Source organism: Equus asinus, chromosome 23 (assembly GCF_041296235.1).
Source record: "Equus asinus isolate D_3611 breed Donkey chromosome 23, EquAss-T2T_v2, whole genome shotgun sequence".
NCBI classification, from domain to species: Eukaryota; Metazoa; Chordata; class Mammalia; order Perissodactyla; family Equidae; genus Equus; species Equus asinus.
The window spans coordinates 19,300,855-19,324,280 of record NC_091812.1 but is presented as its reverse complement, the minus strand read 5'-3'; the positions used below and the strand labels follow the sequence as shown (position 1 = coordinate 19,324,280).

The 23,426-nt window shown below is 42.1% G+C and overlaps 1 protein-coding gene across 7 annotated transcripts in view; it reads right to left on the bottom strand.

The window, feature by feature from the left end:
- Window positions 1-871: 871 nt before the first annotated feature.
- LOC123280106 (solute carrier family 28 member 3-like) overlaps window positions 872-23,426 on the bottom strand; it is a 38,026-nt gene continuing 15,471 nt past the window's right edge. The window contains exons 10-18 of one of the 7 annotated variants that reach the window (XR_011497408.1): window positions 22,612-22,737; window positions 20,864-20,994; window positions 17,393-17,561; window positions 16,525-16,722; window positions 12,057-12,138; window positions 11,229-11,327; window positions 10,879-10,999; window positions 1,943-9,997; window positions 872-1,164 (exon numbers count right to left, since the gene is read on the bottom strand). Coding sequence is in view for 3 of the 7 variants with exons in the window: in XM_070495785.1 (XP_070351886.1) it covers window positions 10,728-10,999; window positions 11,229-11,327; window positions 12,057-12,138; window positions 16,525-16,722; window positions 17,393-17,561; window positions 20,864-20,994; window positions 22,612-22,737 (1,077 nt within the window). In the remaining 4 variants the exon portion in view is untranslated. Of the gene's footprint in view, window positions 11,000-11,228; window positions 11,328-12,056; window positions 12,139-16,524; window positions 16,723-17,392; window positions 17,562-20,863; window positions 20,995-22,611; window positions 22,738-23,426 lie in introns of all 7 variants that reach the window. The other 6 variants (XR_011497409.1, XR_011497411.1, XR_011497410.1 and 3 more) reach the window with 6 other exon arrangements.

Below are 23,426 nucleotides of genomic sequence, written 5' to 3'. Positions count from 1 at the left end.
CTATATGTCCTCAGCCACCCGAAGCCCTCGTCTTTAATGATTACAGCAAAGAATGCAGTGATGATAACAAGGAAAGTAGCTAACATTTAGAACACACATTATGTCACAGGCGCAGTGCTGGCCACTGTTGTGATGTTACCATCTCGTTACCTGTCAGAAGGAGGAGGAGGCAGGATTATCCCTCTTCTGATGGGAAGGAAACAGAGGCTCAGAGAAGAGCGGCTAAACTGGAGTTCAAGTCTGGTCTCATCTGACATTTGGCCTCCGCAGGCCAGTTTCAGGGGAACAACAGCCCAGAGATTCCCTTTGGAACTGGGTTAGTGAAAAATTCACTAAGATCATCTCAAACCCATTATGAAAATCATTAAGAACATCGCTTTCTGCATGTAGAGAAGTCGTTAGTTCAGAGGGTAATGGAAAGGCTAATCCTTGAACCATTGATATATGTGAACCCTCTGGGTACCTGCATTTCTTTGCACAAGAGTGAAACAGGCAGTATCCTTCTTCTCTTCATCATAATTGCTGGAATTTATGTGCCAAACATTCCACATTCATTTAATTCTTGAGGCTAATTCTCTGGGGTAGATATTATAATCTCCATTTTAGAGACTGTGGGAGAGGGAAGGGATCTTTTTCTTACCAAGGAATTAAACTGATAAATTATGGTACAGTCACACACAGGACGCTCTGGAGCCACTTAAACATGATGATGCAGAAGAATATTTAACATTCAAAAGTTTCATGATGTATTAAGGGAGGAAAAGTTGGCCTCAAAATAAATCACTATAGTTATCTAATTTCAAAAGTGTTATACACACATGCACACACACACACACACACACATTGAATGGCTACACATCACGTGATGAGATATAGGTCTAGTTTTTATTTTAAGATTATGCATATTTTTCTGCAACAAATATGACTGATTACCTTTGCAGTAAAGCATCTTATAAAAGCTATTGTGAGAAGGGGAGGGGCAAGAATGCCTCTGAGCTCCTGTCTCGGTACAGTCGCAGCGGCCAATGCAGGGAGCCTCCTCCAGAACCTGGACCTCTGCCTTGTCCTCCCAGGGCCACGCCGGCTCTGGTCACTTGCTGGGGAAGCTCTCTGGGTCTGCCTGTTCCTCTCTATTGAGGTCTGGACTGTGTCTGTGCCATCCACCTGAGGAGAGACACTTGTAAAAACCTATAACCTCAATAAAATTCCCCTCAAGCATGTTAGTGGTACGAGGGAGGAGAAAGCGTTTAAGAAATTCACTTTATCTTCAGGTCATCTAGAAGACCACCCTTTATCAATTTTAGAGGGAATGTTGATTGAATTCTGTCTGAATACTTCAGTAGCTTTTAAGAAAACCTTCTTGAGGGTCCAGCTGCAGCCTGTGACCACATGTGCTTGTCTGAGGACTTTGGAGTCTATTGCTATGAAAACAAATCAGACTGTGACAGGAGGACTTTCCTGAATCCCCTAAAATATATTGTTTCCTTCTGTTTGGTTCCGTTTGTTTTAAGTAGATGCAGAAACCCTCACTTTCTGGATAAGCTGTTCTCCATGGCCAGACAGTAATGAATGGATGGTCAAAGAGAGCAAATACTTCTCAACTGTTTGAGATGTCCCTCTCAGAAAGGGCAGGTTGAATTTTGATGGGTGAGCTCTGATGAAAATTGGGGTCTTTGCTACAACACACAAGTGCTTTTAACAACTGGATAACCTTTCCCGTAAATGGGATTAAATTTACTATAGCTCCTAAGCAACAAAGTTCCCAGCTGACGGATGCCTCTACACCTTGCAGTCTGTTATGATCAGAGCTCACCTGGCATGTGTATCAGGCTTTCCTACACTGCGTTCAAACTACAAAATGTTTTTTTACATTCCTTCTATTTTTTTAATTCATGTTCCAGCTCTATAGCACCATGGGGTTAAATGCTAACCTAACTCTTACATTTATTGGAGACTTAGAAAAGCCAAGTGATCTTCTCAGAACGCAGCACAGTGAAAGGACCATTATGTAGCGTGTGGGAGCAGGCTCATCAACGTGCTATTCAACCGAGAGTGCCTCGTGGTGCTCCAGCTTCCCTGGTGTTCCCTTGGAGGCTCCAGCATCATTGATCTTCCAGTCTGTGGCCTGAGGCCAATGATCTTGACAATCCCTGTGAAGAACAACATGTAAGTGAAGAGTCTCGGCAAGATGACGAGGGAGAGAAAGGGCGGTAAGTAGCAGCCCCCATGAGGGCACCACGCCTTCTTCACGCTCCAGTTTACATTTCCAAAGCTCATAATACTCTGAAACACCCAAAAAAATGGCAGCAAATAGAAGCTTCTTGCAAAAACAATTCTGCAAAAACTGAACACACTCTAAATGTCCATCAAGAGTAGAATGGACTCATAAATGGTGGTTTCTTCATACAATGGGAAAATACTCAGCAACATAAACAGAACGACCTACTGGATAAAACTTAAACACATTGCGCTGAGTGAGAAAAGCAAAAGACAAAACAGCACATGTGACTCCATTTCTATGAAGTTCTCTCTGAACCATTTATCTGAACTGATCTCTGGGGGAAAGAAAGTCAATCAGGCTTATGTGGGAGGATCGGGGGTGAGATAGCCTGGGGAGGGGCGCAGGGGACTTCCTAAATTGATGGGAATGTGCTGCAGCTTGATTGGGGTGAGGGTCACATGGGTTTATACATTTTCAAAATTCTTCAAGCTGTATAGTTAAAATCTGTGCATTTACTGTGTATAAATTAAACTTCAGTGAAGAGTGCATGTTACAGCCTTTCTCTGTGAGGCGTTCTTCTAAGTGCTCTATACGATTTAACTTATTTAATTCTCACAAAAATATGAGAGAGGAGATGTTTATTTGCATTTTACAGATGGGGAGACCAATGCACAGAGAGGTTGCATAAATATCTAAGGTAATGAAGCTAGTGTTTAGGGTGAGAATTTGAACCCTACCGGTTCAGCTCCAGAGCTGGACTCCTAGCTCCTGAGTTATACTTCCCCACATGCCAGAAGTAGCCACCAGCTTGTGGTTTTCTGTTTCCTGTTAAGAGCTTTTCCAAATGTGATAGAACAATTGCTCATATAAGCATAAAATTCTGGTTATTTAAAATACGCCTATTTATGTTGGATGTTGGAATGCTTTTAATGATTCCATTTAGCTTCAGTGTAGACAATACTACTAAACTGCAGGCTGGCTTTGTAGATTATCAGGAAGGCCAGTCTCTGGAACCGTGTTTGCTGATCACTGTAGAAAACAGTTAATGTTGTAGACAAGCAAAATCACGTACCCGATGTTGCCAAGCAATGGAAGGTGGCAGTGATTGAGGCATTGGGCTGGAAAGAAGACTAATTTACTCCAGCTTGATAGTTGTAGCTTCCTGTATTGTTTATAAGATGGAGAGAAAAATTAAGAGTGACGCCAAAGTGTTAACAGTGGCCAACTATGGGGAATGAGATTGAAGTGGGTAGAAATTTCCAATTTCTCAATTATATGCTTGCATATTATTTGAAATTTTTATTACAAGTGTGCATTTTAGATGAGATTTTTAAAAAGTTTTTAGCCGTGCATGAAGTAACTGTTCCTGCTTGTGTGAAGGTTGGCCATACTGCAATACTCACTCATTCATTCATTGAGTAATCATTTATCGAATGTCTACCAGATGCCAGATCCTAGGCACTGGAGACACACAGGAATTAGTCGTCTAGTGGTGAGACAGACGTATGGACAATTACGGAAGGAGGCAGGCGCTCTGCAGTTGAAGGGATTCCGATTAGACCCAGGGACTCTGCCCCAGCTCTGCTGTTAGCCATGGGTTTGGCGGCTCTACATGACTGAGGGTGAGAAGAGCTGAAGCATTTCTGAATGACCTAGGGTTCTACTATCCTCTTATTTCATGAATACTCCAGAAGCAAGCCCAGAGCACAGAAGATGTAGGGCTGATTCTCCATGTTGACATGGCTTGGAAGACATCAGTTTTTTCCTAATCCTAGTTTCTCATGGTAAAGCAGTTGGTTGTCAGTTGCCAGAGGACCACATTTCAAGGTTGTCATTTGAGGGCTTTTTTCTATTTCATGGCTACAGGATGATCCCTAAAATCAGTCACTGTCTTTGCAGTTTGCAAAAGGCGTACTGGGTAAGAGGGCTGGCTTGGGGAAGACTCTTTGTTTACCTTCTAGAGTCTCTTGAAGTGAAATTGCCAAGTAGCCCACTAATGACCAGGGTTGAAAGCAGTCCCCCTATATCCAGGGGGCAGTCATAGTGCCTTTGTAATGTAAAGGAAAGGATAATTATTATCAGAAGCTTGTGCTGTCTTTAGAGCCAGAAAAAGAATGGATAAATACATTCATTTTGCTTTAGCTCGAAACAAAGGGACATTTTGTTTTCGTTGGTAAAATAACAAGCTGTAAAAAGTAGCTTTTCTCAGGACCACATGGTTCATTACCTCCCCGTGGTGCCCCTGTACCAGGCGGTTCTTCCTTAAATCCTGCGCTCCTGCATGTTTAAACCTGTGTGGTTGCCTCCCTTCCTCTGCTCCAGCGCACTCGGGTAGTTTAACCCTTCCCAGCACACTGTCCTGCAGCACCTTCCTCATGAGCGTGCCTGATTCGGAATTGCTCTGTAATTGGAAGTCAGCCTCACAGGGCAAGTGCGCGTCTTGAGCTCTTCACAGCGGCCTACCAGCCTAGTTAGACTACAGAAATAGAGGAGCAATTAGTTGGAGGCATTTTGAAAATGGAAATATGTTACTGATCTGTGTAGTTACAGAGACCTTCTCATTCAGATCTAACTGTGTGGATGTGCTGATTTGACCAATGGAAAAAAAAAAAAGAAAATTCTCCACATCCCATGACTCCAGCATATTCTTGGCTGAGACTTAGAATCTCCACAGGGTCAGAGAGTTTGTGTATAACTATGGTTTCTGGATTGGAGAGAGAAACGCCATTTCTGCCTCCTTCTCCTTTTGCAAACCAGTGGAGAACAACAAGGAGAACAGACGCAGTAAAGAAACTTCCTTCTTCATTGAAATTAGGAAAAATTCATATCTGGACCCATAATATTGTGTTTGAAAAAGGGCTTTTAGATTAGTGGAAACTGTACCAGTGTGAATATAGACACAGAGAGAAGGCTGGGGCCTTCAAATGTCATGGGCAGACTAGACAAGTTACAGAATTCTTCAAAACAGATGTCACAACCTTGCCTTTAAACATGGTTGGGGTGCATAGACGGACAGCGACCTGCTGTCAGCCCTGAGTGACCTCAGACAACAACCAAGCAAACACACCTGAAACACACACACATTCCATGTTTGCCATCCTAGGAGACGATGGCACGTGGGTGGAGGATGAACTGGGGGGAGGAAACAGCCCTCCACCTTCTGTGTCTGCTAGAGAAGAGTGAAGACATCACCACCACCAAAAACCTCCATCAGGTTGTTTCACTGGGAGGAGGGAAACTTCCAGCCAGCCCAGAGCCACTCACAGCATTCACAGGGGATTGAGAAGGTTCTGGAGGCCACAAGCCCAAAGTGCTCACCAGCTCACTCACTTGGTCCTTACCCTTACTATCTTTTCATGTATGGCTCAGGAATAGTACACCCTCAGCTCAAGGATGGACAAAACTAAAAAAAGAAATCAGCATGGGACTTAGGTGATCATTTTGCATTAAAAATATCACACATACACACAGAGGTACGTGAATAAAACACATCAGAAAGGTTATACCAGAAAGCAGATGAAAATTAAGACAACATATTTTTCTAAGAAGCAATCTGACAACATGTATTAATATGAAATATCTACACAGACGTCAATTCACCTAGGAAGTCATGCTGTAGAATTTCACCGCCCAATATGGTAGCCACTAATACTTGAAATATGGATCTATTTCATATATGGAACTAAGGACCCCAAATTTTAACCTAAAAGTGATACTCATTTTAGTTGGAAATGCAAGTTTCCATGGGAAAACTTCTAAGCATATTTGGAACAACTGGAATATGTAAATTTATTTTTCTGCTATAAATTTTATGAAATCTAAATACAAATCAAGTATTGCCAACGAAAATTTAGTGTCTCAAGATATGCTGTGTATAAAATATATGTTAGATTTTAAAGACTCAATTCAATAAGTAGAATGTAAAATATCTTGTTGAAATGATATCTTGGATATATTGAGTTAAATATACTGTTAAAATTAACTCTACCAGTTTCTTTGTACTTTTTAAATGAGGCTACTAGAAAATTTTAAATTACATGCGATTTGTAATATATTTTGATCAGACAGCACTGCTAAGGAAAATAAAAGCAGCAATATGTACAGTAAATGGACAAACTGTTCAAAGTAGTCAAAAAACAAAAACAAACTGGAAACAAAGTGGATCCTTGTGCATAGAGGACTGGCTCATAAGTATACATACACGTCATGGGCTGTTATGAAGACTTTGAAAAGAAGAAACTTTTGCCAGCAGACATGACTATCCACACAGTATTATTATAGAAGAAAAGTAAACTGCATAGAAATGTGAGTAATCCCAGTATAGATGGTGCCCAATTGAATGATGGTTCGAATTATGATTTTTTGGCTTTATGATGGTGTGAAACTGATATGCATTCAGTAGAAACCGTACTTTGAATCTTAATCTTTTCCAGGGCTAGTGATACTCTATGCAGTACGACACTCTCTCGTGATGCTGGGCAGCCACAGCTCCCAGTCAGCCCTACGATCATGAGGGTAAACCACCGATACACATACAACCATTCTGTATGCATAAACCATCTGTTTCTCACTTTCAGTACAGTATTCAAGAAATTACATGAGATATTCAATGTTTATTATAAAATAGGCCTTGTGCTAGGTGATTTTTCCTAACTATAGGCTAATGTTCTGAGCATGTTTAAGGCAGGCTGGGCTGTTATAATGTTCTGTAGGTTAGGAGCATTGAATGCATTTTTGACATGATATTTTCAACTTACAATGGGTTTATCAGGATGTAACACCATTGTGAATTGGGGAAGATCTGTATTATAAAGCTACCATCCCAATCCAGAATAGATCTACATGTTTGTAAAATATGACCTGAACATAAAAAAATATGGTGATGTTGGGGCTGGCCCAGTGGCGCAGCCATCAGGTGCGCACGTTCTGCTTCAGTGGCCCATGGTTCGCTGGTTTGGATCCTGGGTGCAGACATGGCACCTCTTGGCAAGTCATGCTGTGGTAGGTGTCCCGCATGTAAAGTAGAGGAAGATGGGCATGGATGTTAGCTCAGGGAGAGCCTTCCTCTGTAAAAAAGAGGAGGATTGGCAGCAGATGTTAGCTCAGGGCTAATCATCCTCAAAAAAAAAAAAAGTACAGTGATGTTAAAAAACATCAAGTTATTTAACCTGGGTTACCTGTGTGGTGGGCCAGGGGCAGGTGAGACGAGGTGCAAAGCAAGTAGAAAGACAATAAAATGTCTATCTCCCTCCCATCCCCCAGCATGTATATTATCTCATTTATGTAGAATCATACATACACACATGCATGCACACACACCACACACACATGCACTCTAGGAGAAAGGGAAGTATAGAGCTAGGACTATATATAATGACTTGTAGGAATTTCCAAAGAGTAATGCCGAGTGAAAAGAAGTTGAAGGTGGTACATAAACAGGTTCATTCTATTTGTGTAGAAACAACAAATTCCTCATATTCTTATATAAATTTGGAGAAAGGTGCATCTGCTAATTAATAATAGTAATCTCAGGGGAGTGTGGTACTAGAAAGAGCTGGGGCAAACAGGGTAGGGAGAAATACAAGTGTGTGTGTAAAATATTGTTACTTTTTATTACAAATGGACATTAACTTTTGATGAAAAAGAATAAAATAGTAAAAAGAAAAAAAGGCAGTAATTAAGTTTTCCTTGGGGAAAAAAAGAAACAAAGAGCTCAGAGCAGAGCTACAAATACATAAGGAACAGTAATGGCAACAGACGGAATTTGAAAATTAATTAGCCAGAGAGGCATGCTAGAAACAGCAAAGAGATTGTCTCAGAAAGAGATTTTTAGGAATAAAACAGAATAGAAAAATGCAAAGAGTTAAAAGGGGAAAAAAGGGTTATAAAAATAACAGCGATAACAGACAAAGGAGATCCAACATGTGAATAACTGGCATCCCTGACACACTCTGCCACAGGCTTTTATGAAGGCTGACACAAGAGCATTGAGAACAGAGGGGAGAGACAGGTAAATATTTTCCTAAAACAAAGTCTAAATACTGAAAGGACACATTGAGTCCCAAGAAAACTTTGATACAAATGATCAATAATTAGAAATATCCTAGTATACTGTACTTCAGAGATTTAGCTAAATCTTTGGGCCTTAGCTCCCTCCTTCACTATGACCACCACCATCACAAAACAAAGATCAACTATTTACACATGGATTTAAAAAAATTACTGTTGTGCATGAAGGGAAAATATATAAAGTACTTAAGAGATTCCAAAACCTTTTTCACATGTTTGTTTTGTGTGAATCATCTTTTATTCCAATCATTACTGTTTGTGTTTTCTCACAAAATGTGTTTTTTCTGTTTTAAGGGCATTGATGATGAGCATTTCATAAAAGAGCACCCCAAAACTGTTTCTAGAATTTTCTTCTGAGACACATTAAGTCTCAGAACCCATTCAGGCTCTTGTTTGATACCCATTAAGCAAGTTGATGCTAATACTCTTCTGGAAGTATCAATGGAAAGTTTTCTTCTTCAAATGGTCCTTATATGGCTCTTTGACTAAAGAGTAGCATCATTTTCCAGTCTTGTCACCAAGAACATAACCAAAATTGCACATGAATAGGCTTACTCAACAGAGCAACCTGTTATGCTTCATAACAGGTTGACTTCTGTAAGGTAGACATGGATATTATGTACCCACGTGGTATATGATATTATTTCTTCAAAATACTGGCTATCCCTCCCTAAGACAGGATAAAACATCTATGGCTATTGACTCATGCTTCTCACATGATTAGCTTTGGATAATGGAAGGTACTGGGAGTGAAGGGTGTCACATCCTAGCAGAAGTTTTAAGAGCCATAATGTGGTCCTCAGCTTTCTTTTCCCTCTCCCATAAGACCAATATTCCCCACATAGGGGCTGCTCCTTTAGCCTGGGTCCTGGAAATGCAGACAACATGGAGTACGGCCAAAACTGGCCCTCAATAAACACATAATATTACTGAAAAATAAACTTGTAAGACATCAAGGTTTGTGAATTATTTGTTATTGCAGCACAGTTCAGCTTAAGCTGACTGATATAACTCAAAGCACACGAGATTTAAAACCTAGCTTTGGAATGGTCTAGGTGCTCTCCTGAAGGACTCCTGATTTCTGCAGGACTTCCTCAGGGCAGGTGATGAGTGAGTGATATGTGACTGGTCCTGCTCCACCTGAGATTCATGTTTAGGCTAATTCGGCTCAGCCAGGGTGAATGCAGAGAGACCTCACCTGAGATGTTTTTAAAGCAGGTCACTCTGGATTACTTAAAGATTCACACTAATGAGTATGCCAAGTCACAGCGTAGTTGTTGTGAGCTCTGAACTATACCTGCATTATTGTTAAATGTCCTGAAATTCTAAGGTCAGAAGACATTTTGGGGACTCAAGACAACACCTCACTTTGGGACACTATAGTAGTTCTCAGTGGGGACGGGGCTGAGGAGGGGAGGAAGGTGCTCTAGACCTGAAGTGTTCACTCCCGTGTTCCTTCTTTCCAGTTAAAGCTGACTCCATGACGGAAGTACCAATCTGTGGAGAAAAGACATTTTTTCGTCCCCAAAACAGAAAGTTCAGTATCTGCACTTAGAGTTCTGTTGGAGAAGTGGCTGAACTCAGAGTTCATCAGGGATCCAAGTGCAGTTCAGGGTTGATGGCTTCAACAATTCACAGCAGTTCTTCAAAGAAGACAGGCTGTGGTACCCTCCTGGGATGACCTCCCCGGGACCCACGGCAACAGTGCTGGTAGAAAGTGGAATGAAACAGTTACCTGAGCCTTAGAAGAAGGAAACAGTAGATGAGCAGAAGATGACACATTAAAAATGGCATAGGATGGGGAGCTGACATTCTGCCTCACATTCAGGTTAGGGTGGGTTAAGGACAGAGGCAAAAAAGAAATAGTTTTCACGCTCAAATCCTGTTTGGCCTCAAGACTTCCCCTATTTTATCCAGAATAAACAAAGAAAATGTAGACCTAATCCTTATAAAACACCTGTACATTAAGAAGGGCAGATGGGCTGGGGTTATTGATTTTGCAAATAGAAACTGTACAGGGAGGGGGTGGCCAGCATGGGGAACTGGCAGCCCCTCATCCACCATGGCCTATCACCATCACCGTGTTGTCAAGACAGCCTGCATTGCTTTACCCCCTTGAAAGGGAGGCAGCACCTCGTAACTAGTACTAGAGTACTACAGTACTAGTTAAGGGCATGGACTCTGTGAGCAGAAAGACCCAGATTTTCTTGGGGCTTTCTGTCTTGACTGTGCTTGCGCTCATTTTGCTTGGGTCAGTGACATAGCCTTCCCAAGCCCTGATTTTATATAATGCGTAAAAAAAGCAAGAGTGCTTAACTTACACAGTGTCTGCAAGGTGTGGACAAGCTAATTCACACCAAGGCCTAACATAGCGGGTGCATGTGAAATGCTTGAGCGACACTAGATGACTATGGGTCCTAGTCTTAGCCAAGAAATGTCAAAATGAAAGGTGGTTAGAATTGCCACAGACGTTCTCATATTTAAATAAAGTAAAAGTTATGAAGTTTAAAAATAAGTGGAAGGGGTCTTTAGGTCCGAATTTTAAATTAATGATGGATATAAAGAAGTTATGATCAAGAATACAATACCTGCTCAATAGGCTCTGGCAACACGACACCACATCGGTTGTGTTTTGAGATAAGCCGGAGGCGAAGGCGTTCTCTAAAATGTGATGGCAGGTGATGTCTACAGGAGTGCTGGAGAGGATGCCTAGAAGTGGGACAGAGCACCATTGCTTTTATTAATTCAGGAGGTCACTGAAGCCTCCTTCTGTTCTCAGCTTCTCCACCACGCTCCACACATTTCACTTCACGACATGCTTAACACGGCTCTGCCTCTCAGCTCTCTGCACAGCATATGCTGCATGTGCAGGTTAGAGGCACGGACCCCTGAGAGCTGGGGGCACAGGGACACAGGACACAAAGAATGGAAGCAGTACCTGCGATGCAGGCAGTCATGAAGCAGGCGATGTTCCCTGCGATCAGAGCTCTCACTGCCCCTAAGGCGATGTCATGCTTCCTGGAAGGAGCTATGGATGCTGGAAACATGGAAGCAGATATGAGGTTAATGCTGAGGCTTATTGATTAGAATTCCAAATTCCCAGCCTCTGAGACTTGTTCTGGGGCTGGAGTCTCAGATCAGCTGACTTTTTCTTTCTTTTTAAACTTAGCTCAGAAATTCAAGATTCAAGAGCTTAGTGATGGGTTCCACATCCAAAGAAGTCCTCTGGTGTGGGAGGAAAAGCAGTTTGTCCACACCAACAAGCCCAGGGGCTTCCACTCTCTATGGAAGGAACAAGTCCTAAGGTTCATCCAAAGGACGCACACAGCATGTTGAGGACATGGGAAGGCAAATGCATTGCAAGGAAGGATCACAAACATCTGCAACTCATCTGTCACCATCCACATCTGTGCCCATGGCAGACATCACTCATTAATCACAGCATTTTCCAACATAACTTCCATTGGACCTCAGAATCCTTCTCTAGTGGCCATTAGAAGTCTACTGGAATTGGCATGCAAAGTGAAAGCTATGTGTCACCCCTGGCTGGAGAAGCACCTGTGCATTTGGGCAAATTCTTCCCGATGTCAGCTTAGGTCTACACAGGGAAACTACACTGCAGAGCAGGGATAACAAATAGACCCCAAAGGATTTACTGCTCTTACAGGGCCTTCTTTTCCTGACATGAATAGTGTTACAGAGCAACATGGAGATCTGAAGCACATTTACAGCACATCTGTTGTTGAAGAATATTCTTTTTACTTACTGAGAGTTCTGATCACTAATCCTAGGGAACTGATGCTGCTAAAGCCACAGAGAGCATAAGTGGCAATTGTCTCAGAACGAATCTGTAAATAAGCATAAACACACAGATGCATACATGGTGTGACCAGCTTAGTAAATCTGACATCCTAAACAAGCTTCCTATTCTGACGACAGAATCAATAGTGACAAATAAGTGCATAGTGCATGGTGTCAAACACCTGTTGCTTCCAGACTCTTTCTTTCCATTTCCCCTTGAATTTGGATGGAGATAATGGAGCTGTGTGGATTCAGAGACTCCACAAAGGGCTTGGAATGGGTGGTCTTGGCCTCTACAAATGCTACTTTCTGCTCAATGACAACTTTTAATATTCAGTGTGACCTTGCCACCTGCTACAATGTGCCAGGCACAGGACCAGCTGCTGAAGACACAAAATTGGTCCCAGAAAATATTCACATTTATTTGACAAAGGACTTATTCTAAATGCAAAAAGAACTGTTATAACTCAATAATAAGAAGACAAGTGCCTAACAAATGAATAAAAGGATTTCACAAAGGACATGCAAATGTCCAATAGGCACATGAGAAGTTGTTCAATAGTGTTAATTGCCAGGGAAATTTAGGTTAAAACAATGAGATCCCACTACACATCCACTAAAATGGCTAAAAACATGGGCAATACTAAGTGTTGGTGAGGGTGTGGAGCAACTAGAGCTCTTGTACATTGTTGGTGAGAAAGTAACCTGACCGCCTGTTTGTAACATACAAACATACTTGACAGTTTCTTCTCAAGTTACCATCCACTGCCTGCATGACACAGCAGTCCCTCTCCCAGGAATTTTCCCAGGAGAAATAAAAATCTATGCCCACAAAGGCTATACATGAATATTTATAGCAGCTTTATTCCTAATAGTCCCAAGTTGGGAACGACTCAAATGTTCTTCAACAGGAAACTGGATAAGCAAATTGTGGATAACCATAAAATAGAATACTACTGTGCAATAAAAAGGAAAATAACTAATACATGCAACAACATGAATGCTAAGTGAGTCCATTCATATGAAAGTCTAGAAGAAGCAACAGTAATCTATCATGAAACAAAGATCAGTGGCCGCCTGGGACTGGGTTGGGGTCGGGGAGGGGGCTATTGACAACAACTGGCCATGAGGAAGATTTTCTAGGTGAGATGGAAATGTTCTATATCTGATTGTGGTCATGGTTACAAAGGTGACACATTGGTCAAAACTCACATGTCCACCAAAAATGAGCCTTTTTTGTATGTAAATTATACTTGAGTAAAAATGATATAATGTAAAATGAACAGTATAATTATTTTTTAAGATTAGCACCTGAGCTAATATCTGTTGCCATTCTTTTTTCTTCTTCTTCTTCTCTCCAAAGCCCCCTAGTACGTAGTTGTATATTCTACTTGTAGGTCCCTCTGGTTGTGCTATGTGGGATGCCGCCTCAGCATGGCCTAATGAGTGGTGCCATGTCTGTGCCCAGGATCCAAACCAGCGAAACCCTGGGCCCCCAAAGCAGAGCACGCGAACTCAACCACTCGGCCATGGGGCTGGCCCCCTGTAAAATGGAAGCTCACAGCTGTCACAGGAGTGCCCTCCATCTGGCTGTGGGGGTGTGCTTGTCTTTCTTTGTTCCTCAGCTCTGACCAGCCCATAGGAACATGAGGTACCCCTTGGAAGTGGGAGAACAGACTGTCCTCTCACAGGGCCGTGAGAGGATGGAAGGTGAATTCGTCCAAGTGTGAGAGTGGCCCTCCCTCTCTATTCTGAAGTCAAGAGGTGCTGCTCAGGCCAGATGGTTCTTTCTCAGGGTGAGGGACTGACTGCAGAGGCTGGGAAGAGCCAGAACACTTCACTGTTCACCGGAGGCACACCCAATCTGGCAAAAGCACCCTCAAAACTCAGGCAATAATTATGTTTCCCCCAAATCCTGAAAAATCTATGATTTGGTTCAAAGGACAAACCAGGCCAGTGCTACATTCAAAACTGGTGGTGCCTTTTTTTCTGTAACTGGATTTTTTAAAGCCCACATTCAAGACTCAAGTGGTCACAGTAAGTTTTTGTTGATAAGACCCTTCTTCTTTCCATGGTTTCTGAGAACTCCTTTGTTGATGTTTTCAATAAGCATGCATATAGCAGGCAGGGAAAAATTATTTCAAGTATTTGAGCAGTCCACTGTTTCTGGAAAAGCTCATCCTCGTCTCCTGCTCTGTCTAGTGCTTTTCATTTAGTTCAATTGGCTTCAAAAACAGGCAACTTATTAGGGTACCATGGGGAGGGAGAGGGCATGAAGTGCTCGAGAGTCCTCTTTCTCCTTTCTGGGGACCTGTAGAGACGGGCACACAGATGGGGCCACGTGGGGTTTTATAATAAGAGGAAAAGGAGGCTGGGATGATTTTGCTCTGTCTTGGCCCATAAATGTGCAAGACTACATGGTGGAAAGAACTGCACTAGGAAATTAATAGGACCTCCTACAGCTCTCCTAGCACATGAGAAAAGATGCCATATGTACAGGGACGGTCATGGTAGCACTACTTCCAATAGCAAAAAATCGTTAAGAGTGTTCATCAACATGGGACTGGCTAAAATAAATTATGGTCTGCTCGTACATAGAATACAGTGCCACAGGGACCGGTATGGAAAGGCATTTGAGCTACGTTATTAAGAGCAAAGATCAAGGCTAAGATAGGGAGCATAATATGGCACAAGGAGAGGAGCTAGCGCCAGAGAAATAGGGAGGATGAATCACTTTTCGCTCTACACATTTTTCTACCTTTTGAATTCTCTGCCATGAAATGTATTATGTATAAACAAACAAACAAACATGCAAAGTACTATCTTTATTCTAAGAAAGAGAAAATGTAGTAATAAAGTATGACATACACGTTCTGACCTCTTACCTCAGATAGAGGTCAGCAGTGGGCACAATTCAATGGATAACATGGGGTTTTTGCCTCATGGACCCAGATCTTACACTTTAGTCTCATGGTAGCTTTTCCAGGAGACTACTGGGACACCCCCACCACTTCTTGGTTGGTCAACAGAAACTGCAGGGACTCATCCCCATTTTGTTGATCTTGCCCCTGGTCGGGCTCACCCCAACCTGAATCAGCTCTACTGGTCTGTCTCTATCCTCTTAGTAACCTGCTCACAAACCTGCTCAGCACTGCCAGGCCTGTGAGCCTGCTTTGCTCCTTAACAAAACTACTTTCTCCTGACAACTGGCAGTTGGGGATGAAAAACATGTCACTTAATTGAGCCTACAGTTTACTTTTGGCAAAGACTCCAGACAATGAGGACACTCGGGAAGCCCCACTGCATGGTCAGCTGAAGAATGAGCATTTGAGAAACAGGAGACCTACAGAGCCACTGCGCACATCAGATGTGTGGGTCAAATGCCCTGATTAGAACACACAAATCAACACTCTCCAGGGGTGTGCTGTTATTTAGTGTCATATGTGGGAGTAAATGTGCATGTTTGGTCTTTGGGAGGCTGGAGAGTGGCGGCTGTTCAGACATGGGCCATCTCAGTTAGAAGCTTGGGCAGCATGCTTTCCCTCCCCTTTCCTTTTAAAGCCCAATATGTGCCTAGGATAGTAATTCCAAATGGATTGTTTCCAGGAGTAATGGTGGCGGTCAGAAATGTTCACCATTACCCTAAGAGTTTCTGTGTGTGCCAATTCTGTTCTTTAGGAAAATAGAAGTTGGAGACTCAGCTGCAAATATGGCCCAAGGAAGAGCCTTATCTGAGCTCCCTTATCCCATCCAAGGCCAAGGGGACATGAGCATCTCCTTGCTGGCTATTGACCTGAAGTCCTGACATAGTTCTAGGGCGCTTGTCTCAAAGGTTCAGACCACAGACCCTGAGCTTCTTCCCTTCCCTCATCTATGTGGAGAGCAACAATTGTGTCTCACTACTTCATTAGGATGTCCAGGCACTAGGTTGCATTTAGACAGTTTCTCAGAGTCCATAGAATTCCTTAAGCTGAAAGGAAGAGAGTTCCCTGGTTATTAGACTCTGAGCCCCACGAGGGCAGAGACCTCATCACTTGTTCAAGGCTGTGGCCTCAGTTCCTAGGTGCATTGCATACAGAAGGCATTTGATAATTATTGTTGATGGATTGATTCTACTGCCAGCTCATATGACTCTGGGTTTGGATCCATGGTGCTCTACAGTAAATTATCGCAGTGGTAAGGATAGCTGTGCTCGTCCACGTACATACATACATACACACACACAACCAAACACACTCACACAGACACAATGATTAATTCAAGATAATTGTAAATTATGAGGTTCTGTGTTCATTATGACTCCATGATTTGGTGTCTGTTTTGTTCTTTGATTTATCCTTAGTGCCTGGCCCAACAAGGAGTCACCAGTAACTATTTGATGAGTGTATGTATGTGATAAAGAAGTGCACTGAAAAATCAATCTATTTACTCACCGACATATATTGCTGCACACCATCCACAAATTTGGGTCCAGCCTGTTTCCTTAAATCCACCAATTCTGAGAGGCGCTCATAGGCCACAAATTCATCGAAGAATGTCTTATAGCCTATGAGTTTGGCAACCATAAAGCTGTCTTGCCAGTCCACTCCCATCATGAAGGAAAACGGCATAAAGATGTAGGAGCATATTATCTACAAAAACCAAAAATAGGTACTTCATTAGAGTTGTGATTTGCTCCCATTCTTCTGCCTCACCTTCGTGATGAGATTGTTCCCACTCCCTCTGTGTCTCCTGTAGACATAGAAATCCCTTCACATGCCCTCGTCTATCTTCATTCATTAGGAGTCAAGGTTGGAATTAGTCATATGTAGTAACCTGGATTTTCGGAATGGAGAGAATGACTGTATGTTGGGAGAAGGAGTGTGACAGGAGACAGAGAAAGAGCTGTGGGAAGATAGGGGACTCATGATAGGTTTGCGCTGGTGTAAGAGTGCACCAGATGCAGTTAGGGAAGGTGATTCACAAACCTATTTTATGTATTTTTAAGTTTATTTTTGATGAGGAAGATTGGCCCTGAATTCACATCTGTTGCCAATCTTCTTCTTTTCTGCTTGAGGAAAGTTGTCACTTAGTTAACATTTGTGCCAGTCTTCCTCTATTTTGTAGTTGGGATGCTGCCACAGCATGGCTTCATGTGTGGTATGTAGGTCTGCCCCTGGGATCTGAACCCGCAAACCCTGGCCCACCAAAGCACAGCACGCTAACATAACTACTATGCCACTGGGCCCACCCCAACCTATTTTATTTTCAAACAAAGATAGGCAGAAACAAAATGGAAGAGAAATGTGATAGAATATATACCTCGAAACTCAGCTGTGGGTAGTCAAACATGCTTCCAAGCCAGGACAGGGCTGCGTTCACAAAAGACAACAGGGCCAGGAAGGCAATCAGATTCACAGCAATGTGAGCTACCACGGAGATGGATGCAGATGCTCCCTGTGATGCTGCTTCTAGGAGATTCCTCGAATCACTTTATCAAAAAATAGCAATGGCAGAATTAACAAGGAGTTGTCAGCAGATGGACATCACAGGTGTAGACAAGGGCTAATCAGAGCTCATTCGGATGGAGAGACAAACTCTCAGACCCATACCTTGGTCAAAATCCTCACCTGGATTCCATGAAATCATGATCGGATTTATCATTACTAAGTGTAGGTGATGGGCACATGGGCGTCTAACTGTTATACTACTCTTTTATTTTGTGGCCTTTATAATTAAAAATTTGGGAAAAGATAAAATATTATAGGCTTTAAAAATTATATTTAATTAAAAGTAGCTAGCAGAGAATATTGATAAAATATTCATGGTATAAGCACTAATAATTCACAGAAGGCCTGAACATCCATCACCTAAGAAATGGAAGGTCACGCTCACCTTTGAGTCCCTCTCCCCCTGTCACCTTCTTTAATCTCATCCTCTTTAATCTCAGAGGTACCTGGCTCCCTAGAAGTGGCTTATCATTCCCTTTCTTTGCAATTTACCTATATGTTTGCATCCCTAAATAATATGTTGTGTAGGTTCACACATTTGCTAACTTTATAAGTGGAATCACACATATTCCATATACATATTCTTTGACAACTTGCTTTTTCATTCGTGGTTATGACTTTACCTCCATACAAACAAGCGTTGAATCTCAGAAACATGTTGGTTGATGGATTCTGTTATTTAAGGAAATACTTTTGAACAACCTAAATTACTTAGTCTTTTCCACCCTTTTTTCTTGTTTTTGCACAGAGCAAAAGAAAATGAACTGAAGAAGGGTTAAGGATACCTATATCACAGCTTCTTTCTCTATCATATGACACTTCCAGAAGTGGTCAACCTATGGTTTTGCAACAGTCTTAAATCAAGGCTGAAGGAACACTACACTATATTTAAAATAAGATATTTACAGTGAAGTCAAGAAAATGTAATGACATTTATGTATTTAGAAAGCTTTTCAGCCAAAGCAATCTTGAGAAAGAAGAACAAAGCTGGAGGCATGACGTTCCCTGATTTCAAACAATACTACAAATCTATAGTGATCAAAACAGTATGGCACTGGCACAAAAACAGACACAGAGATCAATGGAACAGAAGAGAGAGGCCAGAAATGAACCCCTGCTTATATGGTCAATTAATCAATGACAAAGGAGGCAAGAACATACATTGGGGAAAAGATAATCTCTTCAACAAATGGTGTTGAGAAAATTAGACAGCTGTACAGAGTTCATTGACCCCTCCCCACCTTCCAAGGACACTGGGCCTCTAGGCCCCAAACAAAGGAATGCGTCTAGGCTCAGGGCCAAAGATGGCCATTTTGGCCTTGCCTCTAAGGCACAAGTTACAAAAAATACGTCCTGTGTCATGTTCCTTGTCTGAGCTGGCCACCCTGATGGGCACCTGACAGGACTTTAGAAACGTCCCATCCGTGGGAACAAAAAAGATAAAAACACTCCATCTGTGGGAACAAGAAGAAATAACTGAAAATATCCAAATGTCTGAAACCCTGAGTCAGAACCCAGAGAAACCTTGGGATAAAAGGGAGTCACAGGCATAGAATAATTGGAAGTCTCACTGAGGAAAGGACGCTTTGCCTCAGACCTGGAAAATCAGCACTTCCACCCACCATAGAAACTATTGGGACTTCCCCAGCTGATTGTGGTGTGGATGTTATAACTAAAGATTTGTTGTTCCCCTTTATCCCTGCTCCTTATTCTGTTTCCCTTTATCAATAAACTTTGATTGCTTAAACAACCAAGGAGCCTTGGCAGTACCTGTCATTCCTTGCCCTTTGCCATTGCGGGCAAAAACAGCTACATGCAAAAGACTGAAATGAGGCCACTTTCTTACACCATATACAAAAATAAACTTAAAATGGACTTGAATGTAAGACCTGAAACCATAAAACTCCTCGAAGAAAACTTAGGCAGTCAGCTATTAGATGTTGGTCTTGGAAATACTTTTATGGATCTGTCTCCTCAGGCAAAGGCAATGAAAGAGAAAATAAATAAATGGAATTATATCAAACTAAAAAGCTTTTGCACAATGAAGGAAGCCATCAACAAAACCAAAAGGCAACCTACTGAATGGGAGAAGATGTTTGCAAAGGATATATCCAATTCGGGGTTAACATCCAAAATATATAAAGAACTCATACAACTCAATAGGATACAAAGAAAAAATCCAATTAAGAACTGGGCAGAGAACCTGAATAGACATTTTTCCGTAGGCGACATACAGATGGTCAACAGACATGGGAAAAGATGCTCAACATCACTAATCATAAGGGAAATGCAAATCAAAACTACAATGAGTTATCACCTCACACCTGTCAGAATGGCTGTTATCAAAAAGACAAGAAATAAGTGTTGGCGAGGATGTGAAGACTTGTACCCTGTTGTTGGGAATGTAAATTGGTGCAGCCACTATGGAAAACAGTATTGAGATCCCTCAAAAAATTAAAAACAGAAGAACTATACAATTCAACAATTCTAGTTCTAGGTATTTATTCAAAGAAAATGAAAAAAACACTAATTCAAAAAGATATACGCACCCCTATGTTCATTGTAGCATTAACTACAATAGCCAAGATACGGAAGCAACCTAAGCGTCCATCAATAGATGAATGGATAAAGATGTGGTAAATATTTATACAGTGGAATATTATTCTGCCATAAAAAGGAAATCTTGACATTTGTGACAACATGAATGGACCTAGAAGGTATTATGCTAAGTGAAATAAGTCAGAGAAAGACAAACACTGTATGATTTCATTTATATGTAGCATCTAAAAAAACAAATGAATAAACAGCAAAACAGAAACAAACTCATAGATGTATAGAAGAAAGAGATACTCACTAGAGGGGAGGGAGGGTGGGGGAAACAAGTGAAAGGGATTAAGAGGTACAAACTTCCACTTATAAAATAAATGTCATGGGGATGTAATGTACAGCATAAGGAATATAGTCAATAATATGGTAATAACTGTACGGTGACAGACGGTTACCAGACTTGCTATGGTCATTTCAAAATGTATATAAATATCGACCATGTTATACACCTGAAAATAATACTGTAAGTCAACTATATTTCAATTAAACAAATGTTTTCAAGGGTTGAAACAAGATTTTTTTGGGGTGAAGTCCAGTAGTCACTCGGAAATTAAATTCATTTAATACCCTAATTCACTATGCTCTCTGTCAATTTTTTTCTGTTCTTTGAAAGTGGACCCACCTCCCACCACCCCAGCTTGTATAGTCATTAATGAAGTGAACCTATCTCACTTACCCCATTTCCATTTTCATGGCATTCTTGAGGGTTACTTTAGGTGTTTCTGTCTCAGGCCAAAAGAGTTTAGCCACAGCCAATGATGCGGGCGCTGACATAACTGAGGCAGTTAATAAGTGGGCAGGTGAAATCTGTGATTTTAGGAGAAAGAAGGCCAACTTAGGTTTAGCTCTTCTGTTGTGTTCAGAAAGAATGGCCCAAAAGCCTCACTAGGGAAGAGAAGGGCAGGAACTGCTTCTATGCCAGAAAACAGTGTTTCTTTGGAGGCTTGCAGGAGCTCAGGGAGCCAAGTTAGCATCACCGTGAGACTCAGAGGGAGGAATTTGTGAGAATTGGCCACATCCTTTGGGAAAAGCACAAAACCAAAATCCGATCATTTCAGAAGAGAATCCTGTGCTGTAGGGGCTTTCACAGATCCCTCCACCTCTCTGTTGTCCTTTGGAATGTTCAAACAGTCCCTAAATCCTGTATTTCATTACATCATTGATTTAGATGGGGATGTCTGGGGCTGCAGGCATGGACACAACCCTCTCCGTCTTCCTTGTGCTTTTCTGAAAGTTTGTGCCTTTACGTAACACTCCTTTAGGCAGAGTCCCTGTGATCTGTGAGCATCTCTGCTCTCCTCACTGCAGGTCTACTTAAACTCTTTCCCCTCCCCTCCCCACATCCTTATTGTTTCTGGATTCTCTTCCCTCTCTTTTCAGAATTCCAGAATCAGCACCCTCTCCCCACTCCCATTCCATCCAGCACATTTCTGCAGGCGGCATTCCCACAGTGGTGGCAGAGTGGATCATCTGGGGATCCAGTGACAGTGCTGTTCCTGAGGTCTCCTTCACCCTTTTCCTCTTCCTTCTTCCTGCTGATCGGCTTCCGAGGCCCCGATGAAGTTCCGGGGTGAAACTCACCTATCTTGTAAGATCACCCAGTCACCTGGGTCACACGGCTGCTGTTGATCCCATTTCTCCCATGGGGGTTGCATCTGTATGTGGCTTGTTAGCTCTGTGCTGGGGGCACATGCCCCAGCTATCATAAGGCTCTCCATCCCTATGCTATTGCTCTCAACAGGCTGTACATTGGAATCTGAGGTGCTTTTAAAAAAAAATACTGATGCCTGGGTCTCACCCCAAGAGATTCTGGTTTAATTACCCTGGAGGATGGGCCTGGGTATTCGGGCTTTTAAAGGCTCCCAGGTGGTTCTAACGTGCAGTAAGTTTCGAAAACCACTGCTCTAGGCCAGGGATCAGAAAACTTATTCTGTATAAGGGCAGAGAGTAAATATTTTTGGGTTTTTGGGCCACAACTACTCAACTCTGTAGCGTGAAAGCTGCCGTAGAGAAACAAATACGAGTAGCTGGTTTCCAGTGTAACTTCAGTTACAAGAGAAGAGGAGTGATCTAGAATTGGCCTATGGGTCTTTCTTTGCTGACCACTGGTTTAGATTGCCTTTACTAGTATAATAGGGTTTTTTTCTTTACATATTCATATCTTCAGCCAAAGTAGCCTCATAATATTATATCATTATGCTGTGGTTTGATATGATTCACATTTAGGTGACAGGGATATAAATGTAAAGCCCCAAAGCTCCTTTGGGCACTCCACTCAAATGTGAAAGGAACTGTGACCAAGCATATAGCAAAACGGACACTCTTTTGGCTCCTTATCCAGCAGCAATAATAAAGAAAAAAAAAAGAAATGGCAAAGAAAGAAGAGGTGGTATTTCCCATAAATTGATCCCCAAACATTCTTACCCCAAAAGAAATGTATGGGCCTAAGACATCTCCAGCGATGGTAGCGAACCCAGCAGTCATGATTGCATGGAGCTCAGACCTGGTGGCATGTTGTATACACGGTCGGACCAGCAGTGGAGACTCCATCTGGAAACAGAGAGTGAGCAGACTAAGCGTTCACTTTTAAATCTTAGGAGGCTAATCTATTCCAAATTCCACCCTCTAAAGCAGTATTTCAAGGAGAGGACCTTAGACCAGCTCCATCAGCATCACCTGGGAACTCCGTAGACATGCAAATTCTCAGACTTACTGAATCAGAAACTCTGGGGGTGGGGCCAGCAATCCTGTTTTAACAGCCTTCCAGGTGGTTCTGATGCATGCTGGAGTTTGAAAGCCTACACCCTAGCTGTCTGGGTCATTTGAAATCTAGGTCAGCATGCGTACTGAATCTTGAGTAAAGTTTGCAGGATTTGCAAGACTGAGTCAGACAAGGCCCCCACTTAGCCTGGGACTGGACTCTGCTGGCTGGGGACACTTTTCTAAGGTTGGAACACCACTGACCAAGTAACTCTGCCCATTGTCCTGGCCTTGAGAACTGGGGATTCCCAAGCCTCTGTGACTTCCCATCTTCCAGCTTCATCTCGACAGACCTTAAACCTCTTTGCTGACACCACAGGGAAATAGAGATATGAGCAGAAAAAGCAAACAAGGACAGGTGTCTAGAGGCCTGAACAATTCTATAAACTCAGAAAAAGACTGGTTCAGAATCTATGCATGAGAAGTCTGCTGCTTTGACAAAATGCCTCAATCTTTCGTCCTCTCCATCAAATTTCCAG